Raw genomic sequence first — 21,504 nt, 5'->3', positions numbered from 1 at the left:
CGTGGTTGGTCACCGCTGGCCTACGGTGCCACCCTTCTCTGGTTTCGCCCTGCATGGCCTCACCCTTGCTCAGTCTCCCACTCTCTCCCGTCTCATTCCGGTTTCTCCCCTTAAGGACCCGAACCTTTCTCCCACGTCACATAACTCCACCTCTCCGTGACGTCACATCCGGAAGGTCGCTTACGCCCGCATTACAATAGTTCTCAGAACTGGAAGAAGATAAGTCAGAAGCTACATGTAGGTGTTTTTTTCTTTAACGTAGGCTTTTGTGACCCTCTTCCATCAGAAACAGCTAGTTAATAAAGTTATCATGTGAACAAACGTGCCAGTTTATTCCTGCTTCAGAAGAACACGAATAAATTGTTATCTTACTTAATGCAATCTGATCCAAAATCTGATTCAAAATCAGTTCTAAATCGGAGGTCTTTTTTGTGCAATCAGTGATCGGAGTCCATAGATTGATAATAATAATGTTTTACACTTCGGAAGTTGAGAACCCAGTTTATGCCTGGGTAGGTGCCCACATTTAAGCCCAGAGTCTCAGTGGTGCCGACTCGGTGATCTTGACATGCAAATTATCCCCGTGGGGTGTTATCTGGCCGCTTCCGACACGTAATGCAATGCTGTTGAAGGTAAGAACCCTACACGTCCAAAGCAGACACGTGTGCGCGCAGTGACTTCACCGGGGCTCTGTCGCCATGCAGGGCGAGAATGTGCAAAGGGCCATCAAGTCGGTGTTTGCGGTGCTGAACCACGAGGTCACAGTGGATCCGGCTTGGCTGGGTTCCTCAGTGCTGGGGAGCGACGATATCTACCGGAAGTGGCGCGACTTCGCCCGCCCACGCCAATCCCCTGCGCGGCCGCTCTACTTTGTCAAGGTGGCAGCATCGCACCCTCCGCTCCCTTGAGTGAGCCCTTCAGCTGCAGCGTTCACGTGGCCTCTGCTCGACGAGAGGCGGTGGCTCTCCTTTGCACTGCTCCTTCGCGCCAGCTGAGCTGCTGCCCGCCCCCCTCCGCCCCCCCTTCCTGCAACTCGTCCGGCCGTCCGCACCACCCTGACCTTTAATCTGTGTGCTGCCGTCCCTCTCGTCCCTCCAAGGTGGACATTAAAGGAGCCTTTGACTCCATCCCCCAGAATACGACTGTAGACGTGGTAAAAAGTATTGTCGGCAGTCGCCAGACGAAAGATGGGTACATCATCCGCAAGTACGTCGTGGTGTGGGCCAACCGCCAGGGCGTCATGCAGAAAGCCTTCCGGCAGCAGGTACTCTGCCTTGACGGCCTTCACATCGACGCTCCCCCCACCACAGCCTCGTGCTTGTGCTACATCGCTGAATGGTCCTTGTGAGAATTAGTGATTTATTTCATGATAATGAATGCACCTTTAGGCAAACTCGACCAACAATAGTACATTAAATGCCCACAAATTCTTCAATTAGTAACGACTCCAGGAGACACTATTCTTGTGATGATCTTTATTAAAGATACATACACTTGACAGGCGAAGACCCCAACTCCAACAGCAGCCCCGAGCCTCTCCTCTCCTCAGCATGGCCATCCCTTGACCTTTAGCCACGCCCCTTCTCTAGAACCTTCTCGATGGCTCTCGGTCCTTGATCCGCACCTGCTCCCTTCTATCACTTGGCCACAGCCCCTATTCTTGATCCTTCTCATAGACCTCAGATCGTTCTCCTGTCTGTTCCTTAACCTGTCATTACCCGCTGTGGCCCTTAGTCTCTTCCCATGCTAATCCCCTTCTCATTACCTTCTGTCTTTACATCTTCATAGAAACATAAACATAACTGGAGTGACTTGTTATTGACTGTGAGACATTTATGATTGCCGTTCGTTTCCATTAGAGCTGTGTTTGTCGTGAATCGGTACTAAACCTGTGAAGCCCGACATTACCAAGATTCCCCATATAGCGTTAAAATATTGTAGGAGCAAGTGCTGTTAGTGAGCACCTATAAAGGCCTGCACGGCACACGAGGGGGTGGTTGGGCAGCACCAAGCCCGGCCACCTTTGTCTCCCTAGTAGTGATCTTTACCCACTGCACCAGGTACTCATTTTAGGCTGAGCCGACCTTGGGAAGGCTCAGGACCGGTTCAGATAGTCATCACTGGTGTTGGTGACCTTGAACGGGAATCAAACTCGAGTAGCTGGCTTCATAGCGCAGCGCGCTAACCGCTGCGCCACCGCTCCATTACCATTGTGGGATGCACGGGCTCAACACACTAACCAAGGACGGCGGTGGATGTCAGCGCTACTGGGATTGATTGTGTGAGGCCACGTGTTGGGTTTTGGACAATGTGAGCGTGTTGAGTGGTGCTCATGCTGCGCGTGGTGCCCGTACAGGCGTGCTCGTCGACGCACTTCCAGCCCAAGATGTCGTGCTTCGTGAGCCAGCAACAGACATGCTCGTCCCTGCACAACGCCATCGTGGTGGAGCAGGTGAGGAGGCCACTGGCCGTGACTCTGTAGCCTAACAGGCGCGCAGGGTTGCCTGGATGAGATGTCACAAAAAGTTGCGTGTCTGTTTGAGGTGGTCACCCAGAATTAGCTCTTTCCTGCAGGATCAGTCCCTAGCTCTGTGTGTTGAGCCCATTCCACCATCCTGACAATGCAAGCTTTTGTGGGTCGACTCTCCTGAGTTGCAGCATCATGCAGTACATACAGCACAGATTATCATGACTAAGTTTAACACGTAGGCTTTAGTGAACAATATCCATAATAGAGGTTTTTGGGTGAGATCGCGTAAATACATAAATGTGTCGTTAAAACCCGCCACCACACGACACAGCCAACTAGTAAGGGTTGTCATGTAAACAGAACATGCCAATTCGTCACTAGTATAGCACATCAGTGTGTTGGAGAGCCAAGCTACAACATTTAGAATATGAGTACGACGTTTCACCTGTAATTACAACTAGCTTCATCAGACGGCAGCCAGATTTGTGGAGAAGTCTTACTTGTTTCGTTCCTTATATAGATGCATCGATGTGTTGACCACGCAGCTGCGCTCTTGCGCAATGTAGGGGGGGGATTACTGAGCCAACGTACATTATGCATGTGGATTATGCGAGCCCTTTGAACGTTTCCTTCCTGTCTTTTGTGTTTATTAAAATAGCCCGACCAATGGTAATCCCTATTGAAGTACGCTGCCCTTTGTAGGCATGCATTTAAATAATTTATTATTTGATGATTCGCTTCCACACCGCACTAAGGTTGTAGCTATCCGAACGATTAAAGTTATTTTAATTTCTTTCAATTTCGATAGATTTTCTAATTAGTCTTGGCTAGTAGTGGCTAGTTTTGCACGCATGTTCTGCTACCGCTGACAGTTGTGTTTGGGAGAATTTAATATTTCTCTGATGTTCTTTTAGTCTCGTGCTGATCATTCGTCCTGTTTGCCCAACAACATTTACCACACGTGCAGTTAATCCTGTACACGCCTTCTGTTGATAGCTTTGGTAATACATCTTTTGTACCAGATATTAATTTCTGTATTTTATGTACCGTGCCAAATCTGACTCGGACGTTTTGTTTTTCCAAACCTCTGGCTAGTTTATCAGTTACTCCCGCAATGTACGGTATTTTGATCGTTTTAATTACTTGGGCAGTTTCAATGCTCTTGTTATTTGATTTGGTTTTGGTATTTAATGCCCTGTTGGTTTGTGCATCAGATTTCTGTGCGGGGTGATGAATTACACAGCAATCAGCTGATAATGTATTTAACAAAACTAACACTACCCAAATTTTGAAATTTGCTAGACTAACAAACAACTCTCAACTGAAAATGAACATTTTATCAACAAAACGGTTAACAACATGACGAACGTTGAATTATCCAGCGACATGGTTTCAGTCCTGTATAAAGGTCTTAACTTTGCTGTTGCCCAATGTACAATCCCTTTCGATGAGATAATTTCTGAAGTGGAATTATCAGTTACACATCTCCCCCATAATCAAGCTGAGATTACTAGGCACGAGGTTTCCAACATTATTGAGAACAGCAAATTGCAAAAACCAAATATTTACTTCAGTGAAGCAAAAGCCTTAAGAGACTTGAGAGCAAGTAAACATATCCAAAATCTTTCTGCTGATAAGGGCCGATCAACTGTTGTGATGTTCCGTGAGGACTATGATAATAAAATCAAAGATTTACTCGATGAAGGTACCTACCTTGAAATTAAACGAGACCCAACCAGCACCTTGGAACGTAAAATAACGGCAATCATTGCCAAATTATCAATTCCCAAGGAAGAGCAATACCTGATCAAATCAAGGGCATCAAAACCACCAAGACTTTATGGGCTACCAAAAATTCACAAACCTGATATCCCATTAAGATCCATAGTTAGTACAATAGGCTCTGCCACGTACAAATTAGCATAATACTTTACAAAACAAATACAGCCCTACATCGATAGGACCTCTTCGTTCATCAAAAACTCTGAACATCTCGTAAATATGATTAAAGATATTAAGCTTAACCTTAATGATATTCTCGTAAGTTTTGATGTGACCTCTCTGTTCACGAGGGTTCCGGTAAACGAGTCAATTAAGTTACTTGACACTCTGGTAACGCTCTCTTTGGTTCTTTTGGTAAAGTCACGTATAAAGAAAATGTATTAAATAGTACGACGTTTCGATTGCAACACAAGCAACCGTCATCAGGTAGAACTAAATTTTAGAGAGACAAAACAGAGACACGGAGACACACAGACACACACGCAGAGAGAGACACACAACATAGTCACACAAAGACCCAATGCCTCTGTGTCGAGGCCTTAATTAGAGAGAGAGGGGGGGGGCAGAGAGAGAGGTGGGGCTGCTGGAGCAGAGAAATTAGCAAGTCGATTAATCTACCCTGAAGCGACCCAGGGAAAGAAGATCGAATGGCCCTATCAGAGCCTGGTAAATTTTATAGAGAGAAATAGTTTGAGAAAACAAAATTTAGCAAATCTTTTGGAAATGTAATGTAATGCAACACAGAGTCGGCTAACACACAGTTAACACATAGCCTGGTTGATTACAATCTCCAAAGATTGATAAAATTAGAAATTAAGTGTGAAATTTGACAGAGAGAGACACACAGAAGAGGCCGGGGGAAAGAAATAGCCAATGGACATATGAGAGCCTGGTAAATTTTAGAGAGTGAAATAGTTTGAGAAAACAAAATTTAGCTTCGGGGTGGATTTCCACACATCTCTCTGTGTGTCTATGTTTGTCAAATTTCACACTTAACTTCTAATTTTATCAATCTTTGGAGATTGTAATCAACCAGGCTATGTGTTAACTGTGTGTTAGCCGACTCTGTGTTGCATTGCATTACATTTCCAAATTTTACTAAGTTTGTTTGATTAAGTGTGTTTTCTCTCTCTGTGTGTGTCCTCGTGTTGTTGCTCTTAATTCCTGCAGTCACGAAAGCTCCAAATCTCTCATTAACATGCTAATTTCTCTACCCCACCCCCTCTCTCTGCCCCCCTCTCTATTTAAGAGGCATTGTTTCTCTGTGTCCCTATGTGTGTGTGTCTCTCTGTGTGTCTCTGTGTTATCTCTCTCTGCTTATGTGTCTGTCTATGTGTCTCCGTGTCTATGTTTTGTCTCTCTCAAATTTAGAAATCTTTGGAAGAACGTAATCAACCAGGTAGGGTGTTGACTGTTATGTTTGCCGACTCTGTGTTGTATTGCATTATATTTCTAAGTTTACTAGGTTTGTTTTCTCTTTCATTTGTACCTGATGATGATTGCTTGCAGTCGAAACGTCGTATGCTATTATTACATTTATTTTTTCTTTCTACGTGACTTTACCGAAAGAACCAAAGAGGAAGGACAAGTTCAAAGGGCTCGCATAATGTACGTTGGCTCACTAATCCACCCCACCCCCCCACATGGCGCAAGAGCGCAGCTGCATTGTCAACACATCTACGCCTCTATAGAAGGAACGAAACAGTAAGACTTCACAAATCTGGCTGCCGTCTGATGAAGATAGTTGTAATTACTGGCGAAACGTCATACTCAGATTGTAAATGTTGTAGCTTGGCTCTCCAACACACCGGTGTGCTGTACTAGTGACGAATTGGCATGTTCTGTTTACATGACAACCCTTACTAGTAGGCTGTGTCGGGTGGTGGCGGGTTTTAACGACATTTATAAATTTACGCGATCTCACCCAAAAACCTCTTATGTATCATAACTAATATGAGAGTGGGCATACCTGCAGATAGCAAGGCAGGGCTCATCCTACCCAGATGTGGTAACTCTGGGTCAACTCTTCAGTCAGACACCGTGGCCTATCGTATATCGATTATTAGACATGCAACTATTCAGCAGTTAAAATCTGTTCTTACGCTTATGACTCATTAATGATTCCCCGAATCATCTTCAAATTCTAAAATTCGCCCTGCCATGAGAAGAAGGAATTCCCATTCAGAACTCTCATGGATGATGTCACATCACCCTGTGCCGATCGCAGACTGGGGACTGCTAAGTATATTTCTCAGACTTGTTATCCAACAGAGTTATCCATTGGTTAACGATTGGACCATAACTGTTAATGGCATTTGTGTTTGTTACATTTGTTTGCGACCTTCACTGACACGGCAGTGGTAGGGAGCAGTCTGGGAAGCGGGGAGTGGTAGCGAGCAGTGTGGGGAGTGGTATGAGCAGTGTGGGGATTTGTGGGGCGTGTTGAGGAGTGGTGGGGCGTAGTGTGGAGAGTTTAAGGGAACTGGGTGGGGATCGGTCCAGAGCAGTGTAAGGAGCGTTATGAACCCGGGGGACCGAGTTTAATGCCCACTCATGACAAATATTCAATGATGAACATCTGACCCAGTCCGAGACTCAGCCTTAAATGAGTACCCGCTGTGTGTGCCTCAATAGGTGCTCACTAACAGCGCTTGCCCCAAAAGTCTGTTAAAGGCTATAGGGGAAAGTCTTTGTGTTGACAGTGTATGGATATGCATGTTTTGTGCTGTCAAGGAAATATGTGCACACATCGTGTCCTTGCGTGACGTGTCTTTGCAGTGGCGGGATACAACGCTGACATCTGTTACGGTCTTCGAGACCCTCGAGCGACTGCTCCTCAACAACGTGATCATCATTGACCAAAGGTGACATTTTAAGATGAACAATCTGGCCAATGGTGGAATACCATAAGCTACGTGCTACTACAGGCCAGGAGGAGCGTGGGCCCAAGTCCATCCACATGCCGTCCCTACATGTTGTAAAGCGTGAGCGCTACACCCCTTAACATATATCCCCATCGTAACCATTGCCGGTAAATGCACAGTGTTTATCTATTTATATCTAAACCTTCACGTGGAACTTGCTGACCCGGCCCTACTGGACAGAGCTTTATAGCTCATCGGATTCCTCCTTTAGTCTGAGGTGAATCTATAGCCTATTGTTAATGAGCAGCCAGCACCGCTCCCTCCTGGCTTCACACCGCCACTCGGCAACCTCGCATCGTGTGCAGGCACCAGTGTAGTGCTGATGATACCTGTTACACCAACCGCCCCCTTCAGGATTGTTTATCTTTCATCCACTGCCACTCCTGCAGGCACAGTGACGTTGTGACCGTGTGTCTTTGCGGCTGTGTTCACCCTCGAAAGGCACTTCACTACCAGAAACAGATTGCACGCGTTTGTTGCAGCTGCACCTGCTGCCGTGAGGGCCACCGCCATGAGTGCTACGGTGCTCACGGTTGCGCCGTATGAGTGGCACCGCCGTGGTTGCCACGGCTCTCAAGTGGCGTTGCCACGGCTCTCAAGTGGCGTTGCCGCTGCTGTCGCCACAGGTACTATTGGCAGCGCCGTGGGATTTCCCAGGGCAGCCCCTTGTCTTCGCTGCTGTGCAACCTGTGCTACGCCCACATGGAGAGGTCGATGCTGTCCACCGTGCAGCAGGATGGGTGTGTCCTCCCTCCAACCTCAACTCGCCCAGCCTATACACAGAATCAGACAATTTATTTAAGGGTGGCTCATAACTTTACAACAACACAGCCAGATGTGCCTCCTCCTGGAGCAGCAGCAGTAGGTTTAATGCTGGATCTGTAAACTATAGACAATTTTATTTACTCTGTAAAGCCCGCTAAGCTATTAGCTCTTTTTAAAAGGCGACCTTGCCACACATGATATAGCTCATCGAAGTTGCTTATCATCATATGTAGGGATTATAGTTACAGCCAAATAATCTAAACGCATGTTTCTAAATCTGGAGGGAAAAACCGGAGGACCCGCAGAAAAAATACATGCGACCACTACCGGGAGAGAGAACACGTAGCCTCAGAATATACAACAGGCATCGTAAGTGTCCAGGATCGAACCCATGGTCTCCTGCATACCAGGTGAGGGTGACAACATTTCCTCGTCACCACAGATCTGGGGTGGCGATGTGAAAAAGCGGTCGCGCGTTCACCCGAGGTTATACTCTGGTGGGTAGTACCCATAATATACGCACCACCTGCTGCTTCACAGTGGAAGTTAAGGATATCCCCACCTCATTTGAAAAGAGTCGTCCATTGTTGGCCGGTGGCGTGGTCCAAATTTGATAAAATACCCACACATGACTAAATCGGGATTTACACGTAGCAGCATCGCACCCCTACAAGCATGCCCAATTGCAGGCCGGTGCTGAATCATCACGTTGTGCCACACAGGGACAGCTGCGACTGGGGGTGCCCTTCAAATATTGTAAGGTGCTTTGAGTTACTGAGGCATTTAAGCAGCGCCATTTAAATGCCGAGATAAATAATGATTTGTATACGTGTGTCCGCCATGCCTGTCCAGTCTGCTCATGAGATTCACCGATGATTTCCTGCTGGTGACTCCTCACTTGGACAAGGCGAACCACTTCCTCCGGTGAGCGCCTCCGCTCCCCGACTTCACGACAAACCCAGCGCGTACACCCGGGTGTACAGGTGCACCCTGGCAGCAGAACGCCGGTTCCGTGTTTCACACAAACAGCAGCAGATATAAACACACAAACACACATCCCAGCAGCAGATATAAACACATTCAATGTAACTGATATTGGCCAAACATTCCCATGCTAAAAAGGTACAGTACCTACTTACTCAATTGGGATTACACACAGCAGCAACGTCACCCCCTGCACCTCTGATTAGCCCGCAGCTCGAATTATCGTAGTTGGCTATGTATAGTGCAGAAGAAGTTTCAGATACCCACATATAAAATTTGGCAGGACCTTCCTGAAAATTAGGCTTGAGAATCAGTGAGGGTTTCTTGGTTAAACAATTATAGTAGTAGTAATAACTATGAGGAACACGTTACACTCATCCTAGGAGATGTGTCGGTTCTGAGAGGTTTTATTGGTGATATCAGCGGTAAGCCCTGGTGATTGCGATAGGTCAGCCTGGGCACTGAACAGTTTGGTGGCTGATCAGAGCGAGGGGTGTTGACTGTTGCCAATAGCAACATGAAATTGATTCCTAGCACATGCTGACATATGTAGTCTGGCAGGTTCAACACCCAGTTCAGTGAGTGACAGGCAAAATGTGCACCACTCAACTCCACTCCGCCTTTGTCTCCCTGTTTTCTGGTACCACGCCCATGAGCCAGCACTTTGGAGGAATGTGCAGCGATGTGTTTTGAAGAAGGGCCATTGTCCGAAACGTCGCCTATTATAAATACTTCCTTTCAAGGCCACAGTGTTATTGACGAACGAGTTTTTTGTGTTATTTTAGCTTGTGCATCATGCCCATTGCCCCAGTAACATCACCAACTTATTTGTTCCATTTTGGAGGCAAGGGTTGGTTAATGGTGCAGATTTGCAAAACCCCACCAACCGCTTGGCTGTGAGGTGGCCAGGAGATGGCAGCACAACAAGTGGGCTTATTAACCTGTCTGCGGACGTTGGAGCGGTGTGCCTGAATGTTCTCCGTGTGTGTGTGTGTGCTGCGTGTTCAGTGTGAGGCGCGGTGAGGCTTTCCTGGACAACAACATCATCGTTATTGTTCTTGTAAATCGACCGCTCTTTTGTTAGTCCCCTGCTGGATGAGGGCCTCCCCTTGGCATGCGGGTTGTGGGGGATATTTGACTATACTTCACGGTGGTCAGTGCGGGTTTGAGACATTAAATTGGTGGAGCGTGGTCCGTTGAGGTACATGGATCGGCACAATAGATGTCGCAGCACTGCCTTCTGCTGACAATGTAGACCATTATCGTTATAACATTGTAATGTGGATGTAATGACTGATTTAGAGAAACGAACACCAGCCCATGGAGTTCTCCCGTATAAGCCGTCACTGTTGCCCTATCTCCCGGTAGCCCTGATTACCCTCCCCGCACACCACGGTACCGTGCTGTCTTGTGTAGGCTGCTGCTTGGCGGCATGCCTACGTATGGCTGCACGGTGAGTCGCAACAAGACGGTGGTGAACTTCGCGCCAGAGATCGACAACGGCGACGGCAGCGGCGGCTTCATGCAGCTGCCTCTTCACTGGCTCCTGCCGTGGTGCGGCCTCCTGCTCAACACCCGCACACTGGAGGTGCTGGGAAACTACTCCAGGTGGGTGCGAGACAACGCGAGACGATACCTCCACGAGCTTCGACCCGCCGGAAAGGTCGCTCTCCGTGTGACGAGGCACAAACTGCAATGTTGCTCATGCCCAGATGTTTACAGACAGACGGAGTTAACACGTCAATGTTTTTCCGTGTGCAGCTACAGCAAGGTGCAGGTCAGTTGGACCATGAGCCTTTGCTTCGCCTCCCAGCCGGGGCAAACCATGCGCACCAAGCTCATGCACGTGCTGCGTCTCAAGTGTCAGCCCATCCTCCTGGACCTGCAGGTGAGGGCAGTCGCGTGTGACCCCGATGACGATGGGGGACGTGTTGCCAATTTAAAAGGCGATGCGGCCAAAGGAAAGTCAGCGGGGCCGGTTCACGCGTTGGCAAAACTGCAAAAACCTTGTTGCCTTGGCCGTGTGATCCCGTTGTGAACGTATTTGCCACGGTTTGAGGAGGTGCTCATCTCATGTTTATAGCCCTGAGCCAGTGGTGGAAATCTCACATTTCCTTGGCAGGGGTGAGTCTTTCCCATGAGGACAACCACTGTTGACTTCCCCACAAAGTGGTACTCACTTTTAACTATCCAGGGGGATGATGGGCTGAGTCTATCCACCAACAGTTGCTATTACTGCATGTGGCTCATGCGCTGGCCATGTGTAATAGGGGTGGTGTACATAGAAAGGTTCACGGAGAACTGTGTGCACAGAACAGCAGATAGTCCAGTTCTGATCTTCTCAGCTCTATGAATGCAATGTCAAATTATGCATTGTACATTTTACTGGAGTCCAGTTTTGAATATGTTGGTGTTGCGATTGATTCACATACATGGTTAAGTGCCGACAGACATTATGACCCACCAGCTAAGTGTCTTCTCTCGCACGCGTGGTCTGCTCTGCGTGTGCGCCCATAGATAAACAGCTTCTTCATAGTGATGATAAACCTGTACCACACGCTACAGCTTCAGGCTTACAGGTGAGGCTGTTCTGGTATGAGGCTCGCTCGGTCGCTCAAGATTAATTGAGCGGCATTATCTTTTCATGAGCTGCGTAACCCTGTGTGGAAGCTACCCAAGCAGCTTTTGCTTTCTCAGATAGAGGGGCCTACACGGGCATGGCACGGGCTAGATAAGAGATGGGCAGATGTAATTACAGAAGGATGTAGAGCTGAGTGGAATTGCCGAGGACCGGTACCAATAGTGTCAAGATCGGCCTCTATGGAGGAGGCCCGTTAAGAGATGAGACGGGGCAGCTGGAGGCAGTCACCCTCCAAGAACAGTAGAGGGCAACGGTGCGATGTTCACACTAACGTGCAGCAAGTTGTCTCAGTGGGGAGCACAGTTGGTGCATCTGCCAGTCATCTCAGTCAGTCAACCCATGGCACTTTGGTCTATTCCTGTGATGTCCTGCCAGTGAGCATTCTTCACTTCACGTGGCCTCAAGGTATACCTTGCCTGGCACAAGTGCCATGATGACATCACCACCACATCGTGGCGAATGGCGGCTGTTGTTGTTCGAGAGCAGCAGGGCAGTAGTTTGCCCACTCCGATAAGATCCTGGCTACCTGAGTTCGATTCTCGCTCACGGTGAATAGCAGAGACGTATATCGCAACCCGTCCTGGGCATCCCGTAAGTGACTGGTGCAGTATGTAAACATCGCTAATAGGACTTACCCCAACAGTCTGTTAAGGCTACACGAGGATCTTTATGTGTGCCTGCTTGGACAAGTATCAAGGCGCACGTTCCCGCGCGTGTCGGCAGCGTGACGCGGCGGTGTTTGTCTCCCCGGCCAGGTTCCACGCGTGCGTGCGCCGGCTGCCGTTGTTCGGAAAGGCTGGCAATAACCCCGGCTTCCTGCTGTCCGTCGTCGAGGAGACGGCCACCTGCGTCTCTGCACTGCTCCTCAAACACAACAAAGGTGAGCGAGCGGCCACCTCGGTGTTTGTGACATGCCACCCCCCACCCCACCAAGAAATCGTAGAGTAGGGGTGGGGGAAGCCTCTCCTGAACGGGGCCACATGGGATGTTCAAGTAGCTCTGTTCAACTGCACTTTAACTCACAAGATCCCCCGTATGGCCTTAATAGACTGTATGGACATGTGCTGTTAGCGAGCACCTCTGAAGGCTGGCAGAACACATGAGGGGGTGGGTGGCCAGCACCATGCCCAGCTAACTTTTTCTCCTGAGTGGCGATGTTTACACATCGCACCAGGTGGTAATTTGAGGCTGAGTCGACCTAGGAAAACCCAGGACTGGTTCAGATAATCGTCACTTATGTTCGCTATTAGCGGGAATCGAATTTGGGTTTCCGGGTTCGTAGCGCAGCGAGCTACCAATTGCACTATTGCTCCAAGACGTCCTTGCAGTGACATCCTGTAAATAATAAACTAAAACTCGTCTCTAAAATATTTGCTGTTAATGGAAGCACTCGAGTAATTGTTGCCTAGCTTCTTGGATTGGGACAATGGCTTATTGAAGCCTCTTATATTGAGTGTGTGTATTATTTACATCCCTGTGACTTGTATTAACGTCACAACAATTTTTTCAGAGGTCAGCTGTGCATTGGGGAAGTGGTAATCGTTTAGTTTAGTTCTGGTGTTGTCTCTTAACACAAATGTAACAGTTGTTAAGGATATAAATGAGACAGTTGTTAGAGAGTCAGTTCAGCCCCAGTGCAAGTGTGTCTCACTATGCAATTTTGCATTATGTTTTCTTGCCGTCTACACACACGTAATGCTTGGCACGTGCGCATATTTATGCATTAACCCCACAGAGTACTACGGGCAGGTCAAGCGTGCATCTGAGCTGGTGAATCCTACACGGGGAGGTAATGACACCAACCACCCATAGGGAAATGCCATCACGACAACGTGTGGGTGACTGAAGATGCTATTGGGGAGAAGGCTGTGTGTGCCACAAGATACGTTATTTCTGAGCCTCAATTTGAATCTGGGCAGCCATGTGCGGTTAAACAAAATTTTTAAGTAATTTTGGTAATCTTAAGCTGGCTACATTTTCGTGCGAAGTAATATATATACCTATTTTACAAGCAAATTTGAGATTAAAATACATGTTTTGTTCTTCCCATTGTTAAATTAAACAAGCATTGTCTTTTCGCATATAAATTCCACGTTTGCATCACTGTGCATCCTCACCTAGCTTGAGGCTTCACTCTGAACCCACCGACTCATCAATTGGCAAAGGGGAGCATTGATTCCGTGAGGGGCAGGAGGGCAGCGGAAGTCTCCGCTCTTGAGAACCCAGGTATTGGCGGCTGAAGTGTGACGCTCGCGGACCATGTGGAGATACCAATCACCGTGGCACCGCTTCCGCAGGGCGTGGGCAGCTGCCCCAGATGGACCGTGACGCCGTGTCGTGCCTCTGCTACAGCGCCTTCCACAGCAAGCTGAGCCAGCACCGGGCGATTTACACCGTCCTGCCGGGGCTGCTGCTTTGGCGTGAGTAGTGGTGGAACGGCTGTTTGCGCCCTGTGGTTTAAACCTTGCATCCTGAGTTTGATTCCCAACAATGGCTGAGACCATGAACTGGTCCTGCCCCCTCACTTCACCAATGTGCCCTGACCAGTGTGGTGAATCATGGGTAACTCATTGACACAGTGTGGGGAGTCCTTCATCCGGCAAGGGATTTACAAAGAGCTATAGGTTCGTATTTTTTATTATTACAAGTGAAATGGTTCGATAGAGGCGCACACACAGAATTTGGGAGGCAACACTTTATTATTAACACAATGGGTAACTCTTAAGATAGGGTGGTGACCACCGACCTATCCTCGCTAAAACACAACACTCGCTAACACTGACGTTCTGATATAACAAGCGTGGCCAAGCCAGTAGGGCTACTGGTTGGCCACGCTGACTTGAGGCTTGACTCTTCTTCTTCACGAGGCGTTTCAATCTAGATTTGAAGTTTTCATGACTGCAGGGATGCATACTCTTTGGTTCTCTCGGTAAAGTCATGTAGGTATAAAATAAAATAAATTAAATCACGACGTTTCGGGCGCAACACAAGCGCCCGTCATCAGGTGGGACAACCACAGAAGGAAACAATTGCTGAAGTGGGCAAAAGGGGGCTGCTTGTAACAAGAGGCTATATAAGTCAGAGAGGTGGGGGGAGGAGCCAGGGAGCAGAGATAGAGAGGGTGCGGTTGTGGGGTAGGGGGAGTGGAGAAGTGCAAGCTCCAACACGAGTACAACAAAATGCCGGGGCTGGGAAGTGAGTGGGGCTGGGGGGTAGGAGGCTGAAGAAACTGGAGATGCGGATATGAATGCAAACTATAAAGCAGTTAAGATTTTACCTGGTTAATAACATCCTTCCAATGATTGCTCAATTTGTATTAATCTTCTCGGTTGAAGTTATGTCTATGTTTATATATCTGGATGACTTCATGAACAAACCTTTGATAGTAGCCCGAAGGTTTGCAGAGCACCTTGGTCTCGTAAAAAACAATATCATGAGAGCCCACAGCGTTATAGCAATGGTCAGCCACGGCGGAGGTATTAGTCCTGCCGTGTTTCAGATCTGCCTTGTGCTCGGACCTTGATCCGGTCACGTGTCCAGCCGGGTTCATCCAGAGTGCCACGGCCTCACACAACCCCCGCGGTACTCACCCACGGCCTCCAGAGCCCCCCCCCCCCATCCGGCCGTGACGTCATTCCAGCATACAGATGTAGTGACGTCATGTGTGTGTGCGTGCAGACCCGCGCGAGGTAGTGACGCTCTCCCACATAGTGACGTCACGCGTGTGTGTGTAGGCCCACACGGCAGTGACCTAACAAGTCACTACACAAGTTTAATATAGCTCTCAGAGACACCTTCTTGTTCAGTTATATTTATTATGAATGAAGTTGGCCGACTCACTGATAACTTAACGAGTAACCGCGAGTGACTTTATACGCTTGGGTAACTTATGTGACTCTCCGCAACGCTCGCTGTGTAGTTGGCTAGCTACACAGGAGCGGACGCGTAGCAGTCACAGAGACAATATAACTCCAGCCTTCCAAGACTACAAGGTGCCCATTCTAGGACGATGAAGACGACCTGCTCCAAGATAACGATGGCGACGGCAGTCCATTGGTTCCCCCACAACAGCAGCTCAGAGCCCTGTTCCATGCCGGCTTTTATCCCTCTCACGATCCGGCCACGCCCCTCTTCCCGAACACTCTCTCCCCGCACCTGGCCCTGTCTGTCTGGCTATTGTATTGTGAGAGATTGGCATGTCAATGTAGCTACCGCCACATTGAGGCCTGAGATGGGTGCAGCCATTTTGGCTGCACCCATCTCAGCCCAACAGCTTTGGGGTGCCATCGATCTTCCTTCTCTATCCCCGCCAACTTAACCTTGGGCTGCACCCATCTCAGGCCTATATAACACCCTGCTTCAGCAGCTCTCTTGCTATATTTTTTCACCTGATGACGATTGCTTGTGTTGCGATCGAAACTTCGTGATTTTTTATACATTTTTTATCTACGTGACTTTACCGAAAGATCCAAAGAGTATGAATTCCTGCAGTCACGAAAGCTTTAAGTCAAGATTTAACAAACACGCTCTATTGTATACACGGCCGTACATATGTGGGGAACAGAAGGGCGGATTTTGTAACATTCATCTATTCGTGTCGGCTTTATTTTGGGTTGACCCCCAGCCAACCCATAAACGACTGCTCTCCTGTCCTTGTCATTGCATGCTCCCACATTCCCAGGTAAAAAGAGGACCTTCGCAAGGCTGCCTCCAACCACCCAGCATTGCCTCTCCAAAGTGCTCACCATGAAATGGAACAACATACTGATGTGATCGCCAGCACAGCTGTGGTAGTGCTTAGAGACACTGCGGCCTAACAGTGTTGCAGCGACCTGGCACTTCAGTCCCAAGACCATTATGGACTGAGTACGGGCCGGGACAAAGGCAAGGTTCGGGATGAGCGGGACGGAACAAGGCAGACCTCCGCCCTCCAGGTCCTCCTCGGGGGCCATCTCGATGATGAGGGTTCTCATCAAACAGATACCTGTGACACTTTGATCATACAACATACCACGTTGTTAGGTCATCAAGACAAGACAATAGGGGGTACATCTACATCCCATACCCACCGTCAGAATCACAATATTTCTTTATCCTGGAGAAATCTGATGAGCTATGAAGTTCTTTGTACAGATGTCCAATAGGGGCGGGTAAAAAAGTTAACAATCAACAAAGTATAGGAAAGATATCGGAAGGGTAAGCAAATCACAAAAAATGTTAACTATTTAAAACTAAACTGAGCTTTATAGCTTTTTTCAGAAGCTACCTGGCCCTGTCTGTCAAGGCCAATGGAACCGTTTATCTTGAAGCTAAATTACCTGGTTACAAAGGCAACAAGCACATAGACGTCGTCTTCCTTTTTACCTTCCAACGTATTTTTACACTTGACGAATTTTGCTCATTAATTACTTGTGTAATGAGTGGCTCCGACACGGAATATGACTTCAGGTTATTTATTAATAAAGCTTGGTACAGCCACGTCTCTCTTCTCTCTTCGCGGATGTCTGCCGCTCTTGTGATTGCGCTGCCCCGCGCCACGTGGCACTCACCCGCTCACCAACACGCCGCTGGCTGGCGGCGCGCTAGGGAGCGGCTGAGCGGCTGGAGGTAGAGCCGCCATGTGGCCGATGGAGATGGCGGGGCAGCAGCGACGGGGAGCTCCTCTTAATCTTCAACACCGACCCCTCACGTTACTCTGCCCCCGGCTTATATTCGCTCCCCGGAGGCTAAGCCCCGCCTCTGGCCACGCCCCTCCTGGAACTTTCGGGAACGTTCCAGAGGCCTCCCTGGTAGATCCACCCATCACCTTTACCCCAGATTTAATCCCCACTATGGATAAACCGTGGACTGTATACATTAATGTATGCCCCACAATAATACAGGAGATGGCGCTCTTATTACACTTGCAATGCCAGTATAGTCGACTCTCGATTATCCATGCCAATTTAGGGGGTGAGGTGGCAGCGGAGGATCATAAAAAATTGCGGATAATCCAAAATATCCTTTTTTTGTGAATCTACATGAGTTTTTTAATGAACAAAACAAACATTTGTAATTAAGAATTGACCTATCGATGCATGTGCTCAGTGATAACACCTACTCTCGCGCAGAAGACTCGGCCCATGAAGTGGATTGCAGAGCCACGCCAATCAACATCAAACTTCGCCCACTGTTATGAATATATGGCAACTACTGTACTGTAGAGCCGATCTGTTCCATTCAAACACCACGCCGGTCTGACCATGCTGTGGCTGCTCCTGGCTCCACACAAAGGACCGCGCCCAAAGACACGAGTCTCTCCAGCTTAATAGCGTGCCGCCAGGAGCACGCCCTGCAACGCCACCTCTCCTGTGCTTCCATCATGCTCTCCATGGCGGCCGTCGGCGTCGGCATCTTCCTCGCCGTCTACTACCTCAACGAGAAGCAGACGGCTGTGAGCTGTGATGGCACACGGAACACAGTAGCTTCATCTTGCATGCAAGTGTGGAGCCCTGCCCGCGTGCTCCAGGTGTTCGTGTCGGGGCCCCATGGGCTGTGGGGGTTCGCCTGCTCGGACGGCTGGAGCGACGCCCTCTCCCGCTTCAGCTGCCGCTCAATGGGCTACGACAGCGAGTGGTGGGGGGCCGCCCGGCGGCGGGAGGCTGCTGGCCGTGGCAGGTGTCGCTGCACTACGACGCGTCGCTTGTGCGCGGCAGGTTCATCGTGGCGCCCTCATGGGTGGTAACGGCCACTCACTGCGTCCTGCACAACACGTTGCTGGGCCTGTGGAAGGCGTACGCCGGCCTGGTGGAGCAGCCGTCCATGATCACCCCCTACCTGATGGTGGACAAGGTCTACTTCCACTCGCTCTACGACACCCAGTCGTCCAACTACGACGTCGCGCTGCTGCGCCTGCAGGGCCCCGCGCAATTCTCGGCAACCGCGTCAGTGATGTCCACATCTACAAAAGTCACTGAGATATTCTCAGCGGCAGGAGCGGCATTCTCCAAGTTGGGCAAACTCACCATGCACCACATGGCAGACACATCGCCTTCTGGCCCCAGTGCCTGGCACAGCACACGCGTTTCGACAAGGGCGACCTGCCCTACGCCTGCGGCGTATGCAACAAAAAGTTAAACTACTCGCGCTCGGCTAATATGTACTTTTTCACTTGCGTGTTTAACTGTGTGTACCCGTGATATTTTAAAGAGGGCAGTCCTTCTATTGTGTATCCAACTACTGTCCCTCCCGGCCATATGAAGTGCCACACTCAACTCTACCACCAACTACGCTCGTTATTTCTCGTCCATACTTGATGCTCCGTTTGCTATTACATCTGCTAGGAAAACAGCTCATAGCCACTTCTACACTCCATCATTGGATCCTTTAAAACCCTATCTCTGTCCCATTACTTCACCAGCTCGCATTCCAAACTTCATTCTGCTCTTAAAAATGTCGACAACTACGAGCTGCTGTTATTCGTCCAAGGTTCGCCGCTCTTCATCCTTTCACAGAAAGTATCAGTGCAAACTATTAATTCTACTTTTCTTATTTCTGGGAGGTATTGAGCTTCACCCTGGTCTGCATGTAAAGAACTCATGTAATTATGTTGATTTTTCTGGTAGAAAATGTGTTGGTGTTCTACACGTCAACATCAGAGGGATGGTGATTCAATTTAGCCAACGAAAACTAGAAGTGGCAAATCTGGACCCGGAATTTTTTTTGCTTTACAGAAATGCTCTGCTGTCAATGACTTGCAGATTATGATTGACAACTACAACCTTTTTCGGCTTGACCGAGGATCTAAAGGAGGTGGAATTGCCATCTATGTTCGTAGTACTATTGCATGTTCACCAGCTCATTCGGTGTTGAAAAAATGTTGCTTTGAAGGTCTGGCTCTCAGAATCACTCTCCCTAATAATCAACAGATATTGGTAGTGTGCTGCTATAGACCACCTAGTGGTAAGATATTGAAGCTGGGACTGCATTGAGGGAGCTTCTTGGAGGCCTCCCTAATGGTGAAATAGTTTGTGGGTGATCCGAATTGGAATTTTTCTAAACCCACCTGCCGTGGTCACAAATTTTGCAAATGAATTTAACCTATTTAAATTAATAAATGTCCCCACAAGAGCCAACCTAAAAAACCCGGGACCGTCATCTCTGCTTGACATCCTGTTGATTAATGCCCCTCACAATTTCCCACTTATTGGTGTTCTGGGTAATAACCTTAGTGATCGCTCCTTCATATTTGGGGTGAGATCGTCAGCCAGACTACAGCTTGGGAGACCTTCAGGTACACTTTTCTGCAAATTCTTGACAAACATGCTCCGATGGTATGATTTAAAATTAAAGGCAACCGTCCACCATGGTTTGATCCTTTGATTACTAAGCTCATTAAAACTAGAGACAAGGCTTGGGCATGTGCTCAGAAAAGTATATTGGTCACTGACTAGCTAGAGTACAGGATTTTGAAAAATAGATGTCATAAAATTTCGGCATGCAAAAAATTATTACTTTTCCTACACTCTCCTGGAATCACGTGGCAACGCCAGGATCTTCTGGAAAACAGTAAAATGTATTGAAAAGGCATCTAATACAGAAAATCTTCCAGTTGCACTTAACCAAAATGGAGACTTTTTCAGAGCCTCGATTTTAACCTTCATTTTTCTGAAGCTGGTGACCTTTTTAATAATAATGTATTGGGAGTGTTGGCGCAGCTATCTTGTACCAAAAAATAAGCTACGCCTTAACCTTTGGGAGCAAGAAGTCTGACGCGTGTCTTAAATCAAACTTTCTTTATTTCTTAGTTGTAAAAAAACGAGCGATTTCCAAAGTTATATCTTCACCTGTCCACGTACTTTATCACGTTATCGCACGGTCAAAGACTGTCCACTCGCTCCTGCCTGGCTCTTCTCCTGGCTTCCCGTTTATACTATCAGACCGTAAGTGATGACATGGGTTCAATCTACGGAGCGTCTAACCACAGGGGAGTTCTAAACAGTATGCCCAGTCTGTCAACAAATGTATGACAGATGTGCATCAAATGTATACACAGAAATAATACATTCACTTTCTGTCTCATGGCTCTTACAGGGAGTAAACCCTGCTAATGCAATTTCTGACACCCCTGTACAAACATTAAACAAATTTAGTTTCCAGCCTATCCACGAAAATAACGTTCTGAAACATCTGTCCTACCTCAAAGGATCCTACTCTTCCGGAGCGGATTGTATTCCTTATTTGCTCTGATAACTGTTGGTCACCTAATATACAAACCTATAACCCATATTCTTGACCTGTCCATCAATGAAGCATCGGTACCTCTAGAATGAAAACATTGCTATGTTCATCCAATTCATAAAGGGGGTCCTAAAGATGATCCAAATAACTACCGACCAATCTCAATTTTGTCCCCGTTGATGGATTTTTTCGAAACTAATCTGGGTTCTGGAAAAAATACAGCACCACATTTTCTGCACTAGGCTCTCTAAATCACATTTACAGTAGCATGGATAATAAGCAGTACTGCACCAGTCTTTTTCTGGACTTCTCCAAAGCCTTTGATACAGTCGACCACAACATCCTGCTTAGTAAACTAAGTTGCCTCCGTTTCTACAAACACAGTGGAATGGTTAAAAATTTACCTCTCTTCTCGCACCCAAACTATTCATAGATAATTGGAGGTCAAACAGTGTTAAGATAAAAAAGGGGTTTCACAGGGTTCCATCCTTGGCCCTCTCTTGTTATATTTTTATGGCAATGACTTGGGCACTGACCTGGATCATTCCAGGTTAAATCTGTTTTCAGATGAGACGATACTGATTACTGCTGGCCGCTCTCCACATGATATGATTGCTAAGCTCCAGTGTGATTTAAACAAACTACAACATCAGCTAGTTGCTCTTAAACTAGTCCTGAATACCTCCAAATCCCCAAGGTGCTTCTCACCAGGACTCAAG

General features: G+C 47.9%; 1 protein-coding gene across 4 annotated transcripts in view; it reads left to right on the top strand.

Annotated features, from left to right (window-relative positions):
- Positions 1 to 17,048, top strand: part of TERT (telomerase reverse transcriptase) — a 57,609-nt gene extending 40,561 nt beyond the window's left edge. The window contains exons 7-19 of one of the 4 annotated variants that reach the window (XM_061569228.1): positions 705 to 878; positions 1,100 to 1,264; positions 2,357 to 2,452; positions 7,031 to 7,116; positions 7,803 to 7,916; positions 8,794 to 8,865; positions 10,342 to 10,533; positions 10,687 to 10,813; positions 11,443 to 11,504; positions 12,322 to 12,446; positions 13,302 to 13,355; positions 13,864 to 13,986; positions 16,248 to 17,048. In XM_061569228.1, coding sequence (XP_061425212.1) covers positions 705 to 878; positions 1,100 to 1,264; positions 2,357 to 2,452; positions 7,031 to 7,116; positions 7,803 to 7,916; positions 8,794 to 8,865; positions 10,342 to 10,533; positions 10,687 to 10,813; positions 11,443 to 11,504; positions 12,322 to 12,446; positions 13,302 to 13,355; positions 13,864 to 13,986; positions 16,248 to 16,339 — 1,482 coding nt within the window. In that variant the 3' untranslated portion in view covers positions 16,340 to 17,048. Of the gene's footprint in view, positions 1 to 704; positions 879 to 1,099; positions 1,265 to 2,356; positions 2,453 to 7,030; positions 7,117 to 7,802; positions 7,917 to 8,793; positions 8,866 to 10,341; positions 10,534 to 10,686; positions 10,814 to 11,442; positions 11,505 to 12,321; positions 12,447 to 13,301; positions 13,356 to 13,863; positions 13,987 to 16,247 lie in introns of those variants that run through there. The other 3 variants (XM_061569229.1, XR_009756346.1, XM_061569230.1) reach the window with 3 other exon arrangements.
- The last annotated feature ends 4,456 nt before the right edge of the window (positions 17,049 to 21,504 follow it).

This window comes from Lethenteron reissneri, chromosome 43, assembly GCF_015708825.2.
Source record: "Lethenteron reissneri isolate LAM-NWPU_2019-01 chromosome 43, ASM1570882v1, whole genome shotgun sequence".
NCBI classification, from domain to species: Eukaryota; Metazoa; Chordata; class Hyperoartia; order Petromyzontiformes; family Petromyzontidae; genus Lethenteron; species Lethenteron reissneri.
This window is presented reverse-complemented; position numbering and strand designations above follow the sequence as displayed.